Genomic DNA, 15891 nt, shown 5'->3' with positions numbered 1-15891 from the left:
AGTGCAAATAGCACCAAGGTAAAGGATTCTAGCTTCAAAGTATTTTTTAATGAGATACTTCGTTTCATCTCACTTTTAATTTTTGTACTGCCTTTCTATAATTGCTAAACACAAGGCAGTCTACAAGCAACAAAATATACAACAAAGAGCACACACCTTAGAATAATCTGATCCAATACAGAAAGTCACAATAAAACATAACTTTAAAATGGAACGACTTATTTCAAGTTAAATATTTAAAAATTTATTAGAATTTAAATAGCACACCATAAAATTAACTCTCAAAACATCAGCAAATAATAAACAGAAATCTACTCTTAACAATTACAATAAATAATTACCAAACTATGGGCAAGAAAGATAACTGCAAGTTACAATGCATAAAATACAACAATATATGCAAAACCACGTAAAAGGATCAAGTTGAGAAACAAAAGACCCACAAATTATATTTTTTTTAAAAAAATATGTCCTTATATGTTATTAAAAAATATGCCTACTATACTTTCAAGGAATAATATATGTTTCTCAAATTCTTTGTTGGCATATGGTTAATGGTGCTATTCTTATGGCTTTTCAGAGTCAGGGTACAAATGTTTTAACAGCGTTACTAGGTAGCAGATACCTTGAGTCCAGGCTCAGGGTGGAACCAGCTGTGACACAAAATGGAGACATCAAGGGGTCCTTATAACGCTGCTGGGATTCTTAAGCGCTTTTGTGCGAACTTCTTTTAGTTCTCTTTTTGCGGGTCTTACTCCATCTGTGCCTTTAATAACCGCATTTGAGGCAGAGTTTTCTTAGCTGCGAGTTTCACCCACATATCTACACCATGGACTCAATTTGGTTTAATAGCAATTTTCTCTCCTCTGGGAACTCTTGGAATTGTAGTTATGTGAGGGGGGGGGCAGAGGTAAGGAGCTCTGGCATGCAACCACACAAACTACAATTCCCAGGATTCCTTGGGGAAAACCTACATTAGTTAAACTACATTAGTTAGTCAGAGACAATCCATTTGTGGTGTAAATAAGCCGTATTGTGTCAAGTACTTCCAGATCAAGGGATATTCTGGATCCGTAATCCAAAACAATCACTTATACTGAGGATAATTATGAATGCAATAGCTACAGATATAATGAGCAGGTTGTCTTTTTTGCAGTTTTTTAATACCTTTATTGTAGTATTTCTTATACAGTCTTGTTACTAACAGTATTATACAATATTAAACATTTGATACATTTTAAGGATACATGCTTGTTGTTTCGTTCTTCCTGTGTGAGTTGCGTTAAGTCAAATATATACAAAACAATATACAAAACAATTTTCATCAAATAACCGTAATCGAGCCTAACTTATTAAATCAGAAATATTGACCTCCCATCACTGCCCGGAGTGTATAGTTAATGTACATACTTTTCTCATCGTATTCTTACTGTCTCTTTTGTACACCAGAAATCCAGTCATACCGTCATTTCTTATGTATTATAGATTTACGTTATACACTAGTCATTCTAATGCTGCCATGGAGATTGCATCATCATTATTATTTTCTTGTATGTACCTTTTAAACATTTCCCATTTTTTAGCAAACGATTGTTTTGTATTCCCCCTCAATTTGTCTGTTAATTGAGCAATGAGCAGATTGTCTGACTCCTTCCAATAACTTGCCATGATGCGAAGTGTCTTGCTTGAAGCTGAATGAAGGTAAATTTGTTATGTGACAGTCATTATATAGGATGCAACTTTAAAACTAAAGAGATCTAAATGCAATAATTCATTTTGTATCAATGGGAGAGCTCAGGTATTTTGAAAGCTTCTAAGTGCTTTTGATCACACAGAACAAGAGACTACAATGGCATGGCAAAATCCTTTTTTAGTCTCTACTGGTAACTTTCCTATCGAAGTCCCTTTATAAATTAAACTCTGGCTTTACCTGGGGAGCCTCTGCATGACTTATTTTTAGAAGAACCTTCAATGAGAGCTAAGCATCTGTGCATGTAAATATACAGGAGAGAACACAAAGGAACTCCCACTGGTATTGTTACAGCCACTTCTCAGTTCAAAATGACTTCTCTCTCCATAACCCTTCAATGCCAAGTGAAAAGGCACATGATTCAAAGGGGGTCATTTTACCATAATAAACACACCTTGGAAGAAGTCACGCTTTTATAGATTTCTACCTGATGAAACCAAATATAACCCAAGGAAAGGACATTATTTTTTTCCCCTTTTATGTAACAGTTCCTTTACAACCCCTTTGCAATTTAGGGCTTATCAGCGCCTCCATTTCCCCCAGAGAAACCCAATCTTCAGCACTGAATGGGAACAAATGACAATCAGGTTTTCCGTGGACTGCCATTGGTTTTGATTTCGCGCTAAAGAGTGGAGTTTCCTAGGGAAAGCACAAGTCAAGTGGAAAACTGCTTGGACACAGGGTTTCTAGGCGTGGGACAAGAGGACATGTGGATTTAGGTTTGATGAGGCCCTAAGCTACTGAAGGTAATGGGGTCCTTTATATGTCCAGCTGTCCTTTGTCAACAACAAATTGTCGCTGTTTCTTGGGTTGAATATATGCTATACGGTAATTTATGGACCTCATAAAGCCATTTGCACATGTTGCCATGCAACCAGTCCATTCAGAATGTAGGCACCCTATATATAGAAATGAGCAAACCAGTGATATTTTAGGGAGCAGGCTAGCAGGCGGGGCCCATGACTTACATCATAGGAGCCTACACAACACAAAACACTGTTGCTGCATGTAGATTTTATTTTGTTTGTTTTTATCTTATATTCTGGAAATGTACATCCAGGTTTTTTTTCTTTAATTTTTTTGGGGCGCCCCAAAAGAGTGGAGCCCTAAGCTATAGCTTGTTAGTTTATACGTAAATCCAGCTCTGGACATGTGGGCAAACCCTTAAAATGGAACCAGCAATGGTATTTCCCACACTGTTCAGCAAAATTTCTAGGGGTCAGGGGAGGAACACCTGTGCCCTGCATTGCTCTTTCCACAATAAATTAACACAAAAAGTATGTAATTATTTACATAATTCTTCTTTCTTGGAGCAGAATTTTTACTTTTAATTACACACAGTTAACAAAGAAGCCTTTGAAGAACTGAATACAATCCCTTCTGCATACCCCTCTGTGCAAAAGGTGTAATATCTCATGGAGATACAACAGTAGTACTGTGTTGAGCATTACTTCTGGCACCTGCAAATCCCATGCGTCTCTCATCAGGACAGTCCAGAATGAGTGCACATGAACATTGCAAAAAGCACATTGCACTGGTAATCTATAAGATTATCTAATAATATTGGATTGGGGTACCCTGAAATGATTTTTTAAAAATTAAAAAATGATTTTTTAAAAATTAAATAAAATATTTACTGCATTTTAATGTTGTACTTTGATGCCAGGGCTGTGCACCAGATTCAGCTGAAGCCCAAACCAGACCAATTTTGTGGGTATGAGGGTTTGGGCCAAGCAGGGTTGAGACAGCCCCAGGTTGGGCGGCTCAGAGCAATGCAGGACATTGGGCAGAAAGGCTGCAGGGGTCTTGCTTCACCAGCATGTTCCCCACAGGGGAAGTGCAGGCAAGCAGCAGCACCCCGCAAGATTGAACCCTCCTGCTTTCAGATGGGAGGTAGGTAGGAAGGAGACACAGGATCTCATTCTTCTTTCACGAAAAACCCTAATGAAACATTAGCCCCACCCAAAACTGATTCTGCCCTGGATGTTCCCTGGAGTGGGGGGTGTGGGTGGACAGTGTGTGACCCTTTGTTGTTGTTTAGTCATTTAGTTGTGTCCGACACTTTGTAACCCCATGGACCAGAGCACGCCAGGCACTCCTGTCTTCCACTGCCTCCTTGCGTTTGGTCAGACATGTTGGTGGTTGGTTGGACATGGTGGAGTCCAAGCTTCTCGTCCTCTGTCGTCCCCTTCTCCTAGTGCCCTCAATCTTTCTCAACATCAGGGTCTTTCCCAGGGAGTCTTCTCTTCTCATGAGGTGGCCAAAGTATTGGAGCCTCAGCTTCAGGATCTGTCCTTCCAGTGAGCACTCAGGGCTGATTTCCTTCAGAATGGATAAGTTTGATCTTCTTGCAGTCCATGGGACTCTCAAGAGTCTCCTCCAGCACCATAATTCAAAAGCATCCTTCTTTATGGTCCAGCTCTCACTTCCATACATCACTTCTGGGAAAACCATAGCTTTAACTATACGGACCTTTGTTGGCAAGGTGATGTCTCTGCTTTTTAAGATGCTGTCTAGGTTTGTCATTGCTTCTCTCCCAAGAAGCAGGCATCTTTTAATTTCCTGACTGCTGTCACCATCTGCAGTGATCATGGAACCCAAGAAAGTAAAATCTCTCTCTGCCTCCATTTCTTCTCCTTCTGTTTGCCAGGAGGTGATGGGACCAGTGGCCATAATCTTAGTTTTTTTGATGTTGAGCTTCAGACCATATTTTGCGCTCTCCTCTTTCACCTCCATTAAAAGGTTCTTTAATTCCTTCTCACTTTCTGCCATCAAGGTTGTGTCATCAGCACATCTGAGGTTGCTGATATTTCTTCCGGCACTCTTAATTCCAGCTTGGAATTTGATATATATTATGTGAACTGCCCTGGGAAGAACTTGTATTTTTGTAAGATGGTGTACAAATAAGACAAAGGCCGAATAAAATAAATTTGCACTTCGTATCATATTACTCACCTGTGGCAAATTGCCAAGTGATCGCCATGCATCCCATTTGGCCTTTTTGACAAAGTCTAGCACACCTGGTTTGGGAGCTTTGCAGGGGCCCTCAGTGGCCTACGTGAAGAAGAAAGAAAGAAAATCTAACCATTCAAGTAAGTTTACACTGATTAGCCAATGAAAAAGAATGGACTCACTCACATGGATTCAATGGGTTGGCTCACACATAATGTTAAACCATGGCAGACTAGCCTGACTGAGCCCAAGCAAAATTGTTGGGCTGATGTGCCCCCTATTCCCATGTGGCCAGGCCAATGACTCCAGCAGTTTCATTTAATTTTTAATAAACCTCAACTTACTGTTGCATACCAACCAGGGGGTACTGGTTCAAAACAATTTTTGATATGTTTAACAGCCAGCTTCACAACCTATGGTTTGAAGTGTGCTTGTTATGAAACTTACCAGAGTTTGTTGCTCCCTGGTTTGAATCTAATGTTAAGCAAGAGATTATTTTTAAGAGAAACTGAGCTCTCCCGATGTCCTCCTCTTGGTCACGCAGGAGAAGGAGAAGGAAGAGGGAGCATGTGAACTCGATGCTTCATTAACTCAGTCTAAGTTTTTTTAAAAAACCGTTTAACCACATCAGTTAACAAACATGGATACATGTGCTATAATGTTATTGTTCTACTTAAATAAATTGTTTAAATTGTTACTAATGATTATTTTTCTCCTTCCAAGTACAGCAGAAAAGTTGCCCAAATATAAACAGTTAACTGATTAAACTTAACAATAATTTCATAATTATCTATGTATTTCTAATAGTATAACCAAATCAGTAATTTTTGATATAACTGCAAAAACGACTCTGAAAATTTATTATTGCAAAATAATAATATTCCAAAATTGAAACCTTTATCTGGTTTTAAATATTAAAATTATACCAGCAAGAATGAGTCTTTCTGTAAAAAAAAAAAAGATTTAAATCAAGTCTTAATGACTAGTCCAGTATACCTGAAGGAGCGTCTCCACCCCCATCGTTCTACCTGGACACTGAGATCCAGCACCAAGGGCCTTCTGGCGGTTCCCTCATTGCGAGAAGCCAAGTTGCAGGAAACCAGGCAGAGGGCCTTCTCGGTAGTGGCGCCCATCAGATGTCAAAGAGAAAAACAGCTACCAAATTTTTAGAAGACATCTGAAGGCAGCCCTGTTTAGGGAGGCTTTTAATCTTTAATAGATTACTGTATTTTATTTTTCTGTTGGAAGCTGCCCAGAGTGGCTGGGGAAACCCAGCCAGAACGGGCGGGGTATAAATAATAAATTGTTGTTGTTGTTGTTATTTAAATTGTTATTTAATAGTGATTTAAATCAATTTTATTTAAATCAAATACACCCTATAGTATACATTCTGCTGAAATCAACAAAAGGCACGCAACAAATTCTGGAGTCTTAATTCCACTTGATACACCCACTACTGCAATTAAAATTTCTCTGCTCTTCTATGCAGTTTGGAGCACAGCCTCATCAAAGCCTCTTAAAAGTCACCTGCAATATATGCAGGTCTCGCAGTCCTTTGGAAGGCCAAAATGGAGATAGTTGTGTCTTCCATAGGGAGTTCATAGGGAAAGTGCAACAAAGGCCTCTCTCCCTGGCTGTTGAATTACTCTGCCTCATAACATGAGGTAAGCAGAGAAGGACCAGATCCAAAGATGTCAACAGGGGTTCATAGTAAGAATTCCAGGGACTCCTCCCCCATAACCAAATATACACAACTAACACATTAATATACTATCATTTCCAACATCTATGGGACTTTTCCTGTGCGAGGAAGCAGTACCCATTGAATGAGTTCTCTTGTTACAGGCATATGTCAAGAATGCTTTGATGGTGTTTTCTGCTTGGCAGGGGGTTGGACTGGATGGCCCTTGTGGTCTCTTCCAACTCTGTGATTCTATGATTGTTACATATGATTGTGGAGTCCAGAGGTACAAGCGGGGTTTAAGAAAAACTCAAGAGAGCAACTAGGAAAAGCTTGCTTCATCTTGATAAATTAGGCAGTTTTTAAAAGAAAAGCACACTTTGTGCAATGGACTGTGCATTTTTAAGTAACCCCTTGGCTGAAACTGCAGACTGGCTTAGCCAAACTGTTGCAACAATCTTTTCTCCAATGCAGCTATATTGATTTTACAGACTGAAAACGGACAGAGCTACCTGTTTAAACAATGCATAAATATTCAGCTTGACTTGGTCGCCTGGCTCTGTCTTCAAAAGCTTCAGCTGCTCTTTGGCCTTTTCAAAGTCTTCTTGGCTGAACTTCATGGTAGATTTAGTAGTGTGTAATTGTAGCACAGGGAAATGAAGGCCGTACACTGGACTGCTGGGGGAGGGAGGGGGGGTAGAGAGAGAAAGGAAATAAAATCAATTCAGATGCTGCATTCAAATCTTCAGTGGATCGTAAAATCAACGCTTAAGTTACTTACTCGTCAAGTGTTCAAAAGCCGTCAAATACAAGACCAGTTAATAAGTACCAACAACAACAACAAAAAAATTGGAAAATCAAGGCGAAACCTGCGGTCCAATTAACCTTTGGACAAGATTATGTAAGCCAGTCTTCTGTGTAAACATTAACTCGTGGATTTTGTTGGGACGCTAGCAAAAAGGAACAAAACGTATACGAAAGGGATGTATACGAAAGGGATGTCGTTCAAGTAGGAATTCCACACACACCCCTCCAAAAAAATACAGTAAGCAGTCTAGCTGGAGTTTGTTTTGCTTTCAAGGGTTTTTCTTCTTCCTACGCTGCCCCACTCACATTTCACACATGAGGAATATGTGGCCTCCAAGAATTCCTACTATCAAGGACCACTGGTCCACACTGGTTGGGGTTGATGGAAGTTGGAATCTGACATCATCTAGAGCTCTAGGGGTCCCAATCCTTTCCTCATGTGCCTAGTTTGCTTCTGCGCTAAGCCCTGTCTCGTCACCAAATTGCAGTGGTATGTTTGCTCGTAATTTGGATTGAAACACTGACTGAATCGGGTGAGGGAAGCAGGGGAGACACCATTGTTTTAAGTATTTCCGTTCAACACTTGGCCTTCTAAGTACTACAGCAAGAACGCCAAGAAACTCTGTCCCATCGAAATCTTCCCAAAATGAATGCATGGAGAATGTCAGAACTATAGAGGTGCATCGATTAGTAGCAAGTGAAACCTTTTTTTTTTAAAGCCACGTCCTAAAAATTGTACTCTTGGCAAGATTAAAAGCATTCCCCTTTTCAACTATCATAGACACGTGTTCTTTATTATCCTGGCTCTCAGGCCACTTCATTATAATTCTGGGCAGTTAGCCTTATTTACCTCATTAGGCACTGTAGTAATGGCTTTAAAATAATTCGGTTTATCTCCATATAACACAACAAGCTTCTATTTGGCAGTTAATCCCTAATTAATAAATAAAGACATCCTTGGTTTTTAGAAGGTACTTCTACCAGGGACCTAACAGCAGGATGATGACCTCTCCCTGAAGAGAACATTTAACACAAAAAAAACCCCCGCTATCCCCATTCCCCAAGGGGGATATAGTCTTATCAAGAGACTATTGACCTTCCACGATGCCAGGCAGAATCAAAGCAATTTTCTAAAAGGCTACTAAAGGCCTTAATCCAATACAGAGATTTCAAAAAAAACCTGCACAGCAGGAGTGATTGCTTAGCCGGGGAAACTGCTGGGGAAATTGCAAGAGAGTGTAATTATGTGCATGATAGCCAGTCCCTGCTTACAGAATTTATCATCGAAATAGCTTAAGATCCTATACAGCTAGGATCTTATTTGAAAAGAAAGCACTATAAAGGCAAACCTACGCACGTTCACTCAGTCTTCAACGAGGCTTACTCCCTGGTAAGTGTGCTTTAAGACTGAAGCCCATGCTTTGCATCAAAGCTGGCTGTTCTCTTAAGCAACTGTGCCAAGTCACACAGGGCAATGTTGAGCAGGTTAAAGGGGACTTTCCAAAAGTTTTGCACACAATAGCCAAGCATGGTCTTGTTGTTGTTTAGTCGTGTCCGACTCTTCGTGACCCCATGGACCATAGCATGCCAGGCACTCCTGTCTTCCACTGCCTCCCGCAGTTTGGTCAAACTCATGTTCGTAGCTTCAAGAACACTGTCCAACCATCTCGCCCTTGCTGTCCCTTTCTGAATATGAAAGGAACATTTCATACAAAGATTACCATAATCAAGGACAAAAGTGGTAAGGACCTAACAGAAGCAGAAGACATCAAGAAGAGGTGGCAAGAATACACAGAGGAATTATACCAGAAAGATATGGAGGTCTCGTACACCCCAGGTAGTGTGGTTGCTGACCTTGAGCCAGACATCTTGGAGAGTGAAGTCAAATGGGCCTTAGAAAGCACTGCTAATAACAAGGCCAGTGGAAGTGATGATATTCCAGCTGAACTATTTAAAATTTTAAAAGATGATGCTGTTAAGGTGCTACACCCAATATGCCAGCAAGTTTGGAAAACTCAGCAATGGCCAGAGGATTGGAGAAGATCAGTCTACATCCCAATTCCAAAGAAGGGCAGTGCCAAATAATGCTCCAACTACCGCACAATTGTGCTCATTTCACACGCTAGCAAGGTTATGCTTAAAATTCTACAAGGCAGGCTTAGGCAGTATGTGGACCGAGAACTCCCAGAAGTGCAAGCTGGATTTCGAAAGGGCAGAGGAACCAGAGACCAAATAGCAAACATGCGCTGGATTATGGAGAAAGCTAGAGAGTTCCAGAAAAACGTCTACTTCTGCTTCATTGACTATGCAAAAGCCTTTGACTGTGTCGACCACAGCAAACTATGGCAAGTTCTTAAAGAAATGGGAGTGCCTGATCACCTCATCTGTCTCCTGTCATCTGTCTCCTGAGAAATCTCTATGTGGGACAAGAAGATACAGTTAGAACTGGATATGGAACAACTGATTGGTTCAAAATTGGGAAAGGAGTACGACAAGGTTGTATATTGTCTCCCTGCTTATTTAACTTATATGCAGAATTCATCATGCGAAAGGCTGGACTAGATGAATCCCAAGCCGGAATTAAGATTGCCGGAAGAAATATCAACAACCTCAGATATGCAGATGACACAACCTTGATGGCAGAAAGCGAGGAGGAATTAAAGAACCTTTTAATGAGGGTGAAAGAGGAGAGCGCAAAATATGGTCTGAAGCTCAACATCAAAAAAACCAAGATCATGGCCACTGGTCCCATCACCTCCTGGCAAATAGAAGGGGAAGAAATGGAGGCAGTGAGAGATTTTACTTTCTTGGGCTCCTTGATCACTGCAGATGGTGACAGCAGTCACGAAATTAAAAGACGCCTGCTTCTTGGGAGAAAAGCAATGACAAACCTAGACAGCATCTTAAAAAGCAGAGACATCACCTTGCCGACAAAGGTCCATATAGTTAAAGCTATGGTTTTCCCAGTAGTGATGTATGGAAGTGAGAGCTGGACCATAAAGAAGGCTGATCGCCGAAGAATTGATGCTTTTGAATTATGGTGCTGGAGGAGACTCTTGAGAGTCCCATGGACTGCTAGAAGATCAAACCTATCCATTCTGAAGGAAATCAGCCCCGAGTGCTCCCTGGAAGGACAGATCGTGAAGCTGAGGCTCCAATACTTTGGCCACCTCATGAGAAGAGAAGAAGCCTTGGAAAAGACCCTGATGTTGGGAAAGATTGAGGGCACTAGGAGAAGGGGACGACAGAGGACGAGATGGTTGGACAGTGTTCTCGAAGCTACAAACATGAGTTTGACCAAACTGCGGGAGGCAGTGCAAGACAGGAGTGCCTGGCATGCTATGGTCCATGGGGTCACGAAGAGTCGGACACGACTAAACGACTAAACAACAACAACAACAATATACAGAACACCACAGCAGAAGAAAAGAGAGATAGAAAGTGAAACCCAGGCTCCTTCAGGCCTCTTTAATAGTCGGAGAACCCTATTATCGTTATTTGTAGGGTATTGACTGTGGAAAGGCATTTTGCCTCCATCTCAATGATCTTTGATAGTGACTGACTACTCCTACATTCCTGTTCTTGGAACATTTATTTAATTCTTATTATTTGTGACTTCGTGCACATATTATATGTCTTCTGTTTATGAATTTTGAAACAATATAATGTTATAAATATTGTCAGTATATTAGCCGACGTGTTGCTTGTTGTTTTTCAGAGCTTTCTATTTTGCAACACAGGGGATTTTCTACTCTTATAATAGTCAGCATGACCTTAACAGAAGAGATAACAGAACCAGTTTAAGCCAGCTGTACTCAGCTTCTCTGAAGGAATGACCCAAACATCATGAACCTTCTGCTTGTTTCTTTCACACAGAGAATCTTCCAGATCAATACTTTCTGCACTAAGAAATGCAAACCCACAGGCCGAGCATGTGCAAGTCTTCAGCTCATGTAGTGCCGCTTCCGCACTAGGCATTTACTCTGAATAACCACACCATGGGCGTACCCAGGATCAAAACTAGGGGGGGGCAAGGGGAGGGGCCAAGGCACGGAAGGGGAGGGGCCACAAAGTGGGCGGGAACGGCGAACTCGCACTCCGCCGGGCTGTGCCCCTCCCCAGAAGCAGGGCTGGTGGGCGGAGGTGGAGCCTAGCCCAGCGGAGCGCGAGTTCAGCGTTCCTGCCCGCCGCGCTCTCTGGTTCCCCGCCGCGCTTGGCCTTGCCAGAGGGCGCGACGGGGAGCTGGAGGGAGGGCACAGCGCGGCGGGCGGGAACGGCGAACTCGTGCTCCGCCGGGCTGTGCCCCTCCCTAGAAGCAGGGCTGGTGGGCGGAGGCGGAGCCCAGCCCAGCGGAGCGCGAGTTCGGCATTCCCGCCCACCGCGCCGCGCTCCCTGGTTCCCCGCCGCGCTTGGCCTTGCCTGAGGGCACGCCGGGGAGCTGGAGGGAGGGTGCGGCGCGGCGGGAATGGCGAACTCGCGCTCCGCCGGGCTGTGCTCCGCCTCTGCCCACCAGCCCTGCTTCTAGAGTAGGGCAGCTGCCCTAACTTGCCCCGTGGTGGGTACGCCCTTGAACCACACTTTCTTCACTTGCTTTTTACAAGGCACATACATTGACTCCCAGTACGTTTCCAAGCACAATTCAAAGTGTTGGTGCTGACCTTTAAAGCCCTAAATGGCCTCGGTCCTGTATACCTGAAGGAGCATCTCCACCCCCATCGTCCAGCCCAGACACTGAGGTCCAGCACCAAGGGCCTCCTGGCGGTTCCCTTACTGCAAGAAGCAAAGTTACAGGGAACCAGGCAGAGGGCCTTCTCGGTGATGGCACCTGCCCTGTGGAAGGCCTCCCATCAGATGTGAAGGAAATAAACAAATATCTGACTTTTAAAAGACATCTGAAGGCAACCCTGTTTAGGGAATTTTTTAATGACTGATGTTTTAATGTATTTTTAATATTTTGTTGGAAGCCATCCAGAGTGGCCAGGGAAACCCAGCCAGATGGGCAGGGTATAAATTATTTATTTATTTATTTATTTATTTATTATCAGACTGTTTTGATTCAGTTTTCTGATGGTTCTTCTGCATATTTTCAGACTGCAGGAAACCCACCTTTTACTCATTCTTTCTTAAGAATGGAACATCGTATATAGTACAATCTCTATAAGCATAGACTGCCTTGGTGCTATTTTCCAATCTTATTAAGAAGGTGTGGTGTTGATTTGTGCAGTGATCTATGAACCACAAGGTATGCAAAGCTAGTACTGCCATGCACCAACTTCAGCTTGCTTGCACTATCAGTTACCTGTCAGCACTGCTTTACGTTTATCTTTTAACCAATCTTTTAATTTTGCCTTTTTTATCGTCACACTATAGCGATTAAATGAAGCGCTCTTGTGCAAAATTTACAGTGCACTGTTTTGAATATCTACAAAAAATTAAGTCCCACTGAGTTCAGTGGGGCTTACTTCTACCGGTAGGACAGTGGGACTAAGATAGAAGCTTTAAAGGTTTTTTTTTTTAAAAAAACTGATTTTAAAATGGTGTCCTTTTCCCACCTACTACACAACTATGATATGCCCACTGATGTAGACAGAACACCATGGGCTGTAAACGTAAACAAATCACTATTACCCGCTGCCCATGAAGTATGGAAAAATCAATCACAATTCTGCACAGAGCCTACAGCGGAAAAATTATTGGGTTATGCTAGCTGGAAGGAAAGCAATACCACAAAATCTAGAGGACTATCGTGGTATGGTGGTATGTGCAATGAACAAAACAGGATGCAGCTGGCTATGTTTCCTTTACCCACAATCTCTCTCCAGTAGGTGGCTGGAACTTGGTCCAGTGGAGCAGTGAAGAGATGTCCTCTGCTGCTGGAAGGAGATGATCTAAGTTCATGCAGGGAGAGCAAAAAGGTCCATACTGGTAGGCACCTTCACGGAACCTTCTCAAAGCTCTTCCAACAGGGACAGTGAGTTCAGATTACAACTCCCTGTGCGCCACCCTAAAGTATCAGCTAGGCAGCTGATCAAAGCGGGGGAGATACAGGGCATGTGCATATCTTTCTTCCCAAAAAGTGCATTCTTCCATTGTTTCCCAAGGCAGACGGATGCCAACCAACAACCCTTCTTCAACTTCCAGGAAATCCTTACAAGACGAAAGTGGGAGTTGCATTGCAATGGACTTGTTGCCGTACAAAGACAGGAAATCTCCATCTCTGCATCTATTTCCATTGTGCATGATCAATATTTCAAGCAACAGTTACAGTTTTCCACTTCTGTTGAAGCTGGTGTTCATGAATGCAAACCTATGTAGGAGTGTGAAATAAAAATAAACAAGTGAAAGGTTTGTGTGATGACCATTCCCTTGGCGTATTTGGCTGCAAAGCATAATTTCAGCAGATCGTCTTTTTCAGGAAGGGAAACACTTCTTGTTCTTCTTTTTCCAGGATAAATTCACAGCTAGATCTCATGGTTCATAATCCTATTACGGATAATCCTATCAAATGAATAGCATGCCCGCTAGACAATCTTGTCAATATATTCTGAAGCAGAAAAGCAGATTCTCTTTTATCCTTTTAATGATCTTTCCTCAGGCCTGAGTTCCACAGTGTCAAGCTTTTGTTAGGGAAGGCTTTTATATTAAAAAGATAATACTTTAATAATCAATTAGTTGGTATACAGTCATCTTGTTTTGGCTATTTCTCTCTCTCTCTCTCTCTCTCTCTCTCTCTCTCTCTCTCTCTCTCTCTCTCTCTCTGCAATTAGGAAGCATAGAAATAACGAGTTCTGGCACGCACCTTCTCTTCAGCAGCAGTCCTGCCCTTGGAGATGAAAAAAGGCAAAGTACAAGATTTCTTATATTTGCTTCCAGAACCTTGGACGTCATCTCCCCTCTCCCCGCATCCTCTTCTAATTATCTTTCTCGTCCACCACATCTGTCTAAACTATTTTAATTTAAGAGGATGCAATGACTACAAAGAGTCTAAGGAATAATTAGTATTTAGTGAGAGTAAGAATGAGAAAGCATAAACCTTTAATCACCCCTAGCTGAAGCCAACTGGTAAATTAAAACAAGGAAAGGCATTTCAGATTCAGGTTCTTTTTTTTAACTTCCGAAATCGTGGAAGTTACTTATTACATTTGCATTCCAACTTTCCTCCCAAGGAGCTCAAGGTGGCATATATGGTTCTCCCATTCTCAATATTATCTTAGCAACACCCTTGTGAGGTAGGATTGTGGGGTAGACAGTAAGAACTGTTCAACAGTGCAATGGTCTCGAGTGGTGGTGGCCTCTCCAGAGGGTTTTAAGCAGCAGATGGCCATCTGTCATGGATGCTTTAGCCAAGATTCCTGCATTGCAGGGGGTTGGACTAGATGGCCCTCAGGTCCCTTCCAACTGTACAATTCTATGATTCTAGGATTAGGTTGACTGCTGATGACTGGCCCAAGGTCACTCAGTGAGTTTCAAGCCCATTGGGCATTTGAACTGTGGTCTCCGGTGCCTGGCATTCTAGGCACTACAACCACACAGGCTTGAAAATTACAGAATAATACACCAACTTCTTATTTTTAAAAAATACAGTCTCTTTGCAGGGTACGGGAGCCACTACGGTACCAGGCCAGGAAGAGTTTGTAAAGAACTTGGCAATCTGGGGGTAGAGCCAGGACAAAACTTGGAAGTTTCCTGGTTTTTCAGATCCCAAGTATTGGTTACCTGAAAAGACGTGGTTTTATTGTCGACTTAGTAAGATAGTGACTGACTGACAACCCTCACTGCAAAGTGTGCTAGGCACTGGGCAAATAACCGTCCAGCCACAGACACCCTTAACTAACATGGAGTTACAAAGCTCTTGAATGTAGCCTTTGTGTGCATTCTGTGACATTCCCCAGAATCACCTACAGAGACAAAAAGTTCTGAGGCAGAAATGTTCTCGTGCGAAGGGCTCCCTGAGGATAGCAAGTTTGAAAATCATTAGCATAGAAACTACATGGCGTAAGAGTAAATGGTGATTGTGAACCCTGCATTTTCAAGTGAGGTACATAAGTTTCACTCTTACAGCCCCAAATATTGACAAAACAGATGCTTAGTGCTCTTGAAAGAGCAATTTTGGATTCCCATTGAAAACAAACAGCTCAATTCCCCCAACAAATCTAATCCTTAAGAAACTCTTTCAGCTCTAACAAATGAAACAGTAAAGACCCCATTTACCTGCTAGTTCTAGTATAACACTACACAGTCCATTAGTTTTTTCCCCTAGCAATTGTATTCTCGGATCACCCACTGCTACCGTCTTCAAGATGAGCTCTCGTAAAACTGCAGTCTTCAAGCCACGAGACCTGAAGCAGGCTAACTCAGTTCAACAGAACCATTTGTGAGTTATTTATTTGAAGACTATACAGCTCCCTGTTTATAGAATGGATCCAAAGTCCCTGAAAGGCACTCAAAACCACTGATTCGCAGTGGGGGTTGTTGTTTTTTAATAAAAGTTTTTTGTTTGTTTTTTACAATCAAGAGCACGATCGTTCTCAAATCCATACTAAAAGCAGGTTTCTACTGCACTCTCCATTAACCCAGGATGGGTGTGGGTGGAGATATACACATACTTTCTTCTTTCCCATTCCAAAAGCATGGGAAGGATTTTCAAATTGCAAGGTGGTTTGAATTCCCCAATCTTACAAATAAGGCAATTAAAAAAAAA

The 15891-nt window shown here is 42.1% G+C and overlaps 1 protein-coding gene across 4 annotated transcripts in view; it reads right to left on the bottom strand.

The window, feature by feature from the left end:
• Window positions 1–15891, bottom strand: part of LOC118090539 (enoyl-CoA delta isomerase 2) — a 40009-nt gene that overhangs the window by 15103 nt on the left and 9015 nt on the right. For 2 of the 4 annotated variants that reach the window (XM_035126392.2, XM_035126390.2), the window contains exons 2-3: window positions 6896–7061; window positions 4706–4804 (exon numbers count right to left, since the gene is read on the bottom strand). In XM_035126392.2, the coding sequence (XP_034982283.1) occupies window positions 4706–4804; window positions 6896–7003 (207 nt within the window). In that variant the 5' untranslated portion in view covers window positions 7004–7061. The remainder of the gene's footprint in view (window positions 1–4705; window positions 4805–6895; window positions 7062–15891) is intronic. The other 2 variants (XM_035126393.2, XM_035126391.2) reach the window with 1 other exon arrangement.

The sequence above is a fragment of the Zootoca vivipara genome, chromosome 8 (genome assembly GCF_963506605.1).
Source record: "Zootoca vivipara chromosome 8, rZooViv1.1, whole genome shotgun sequence".
Classification (NCBI taxonomy): domain Eukaryota; kingdom Metazoa; phylum Chordata; class Lepidosauria; order Squamata; family Lacertidae; genus Zootoca; species Zootoca vivipara.
Note: the sequence above shows the minus strand (reverse complement) of the source record. Positions and strands in the feature narration are given on the sequence as shown.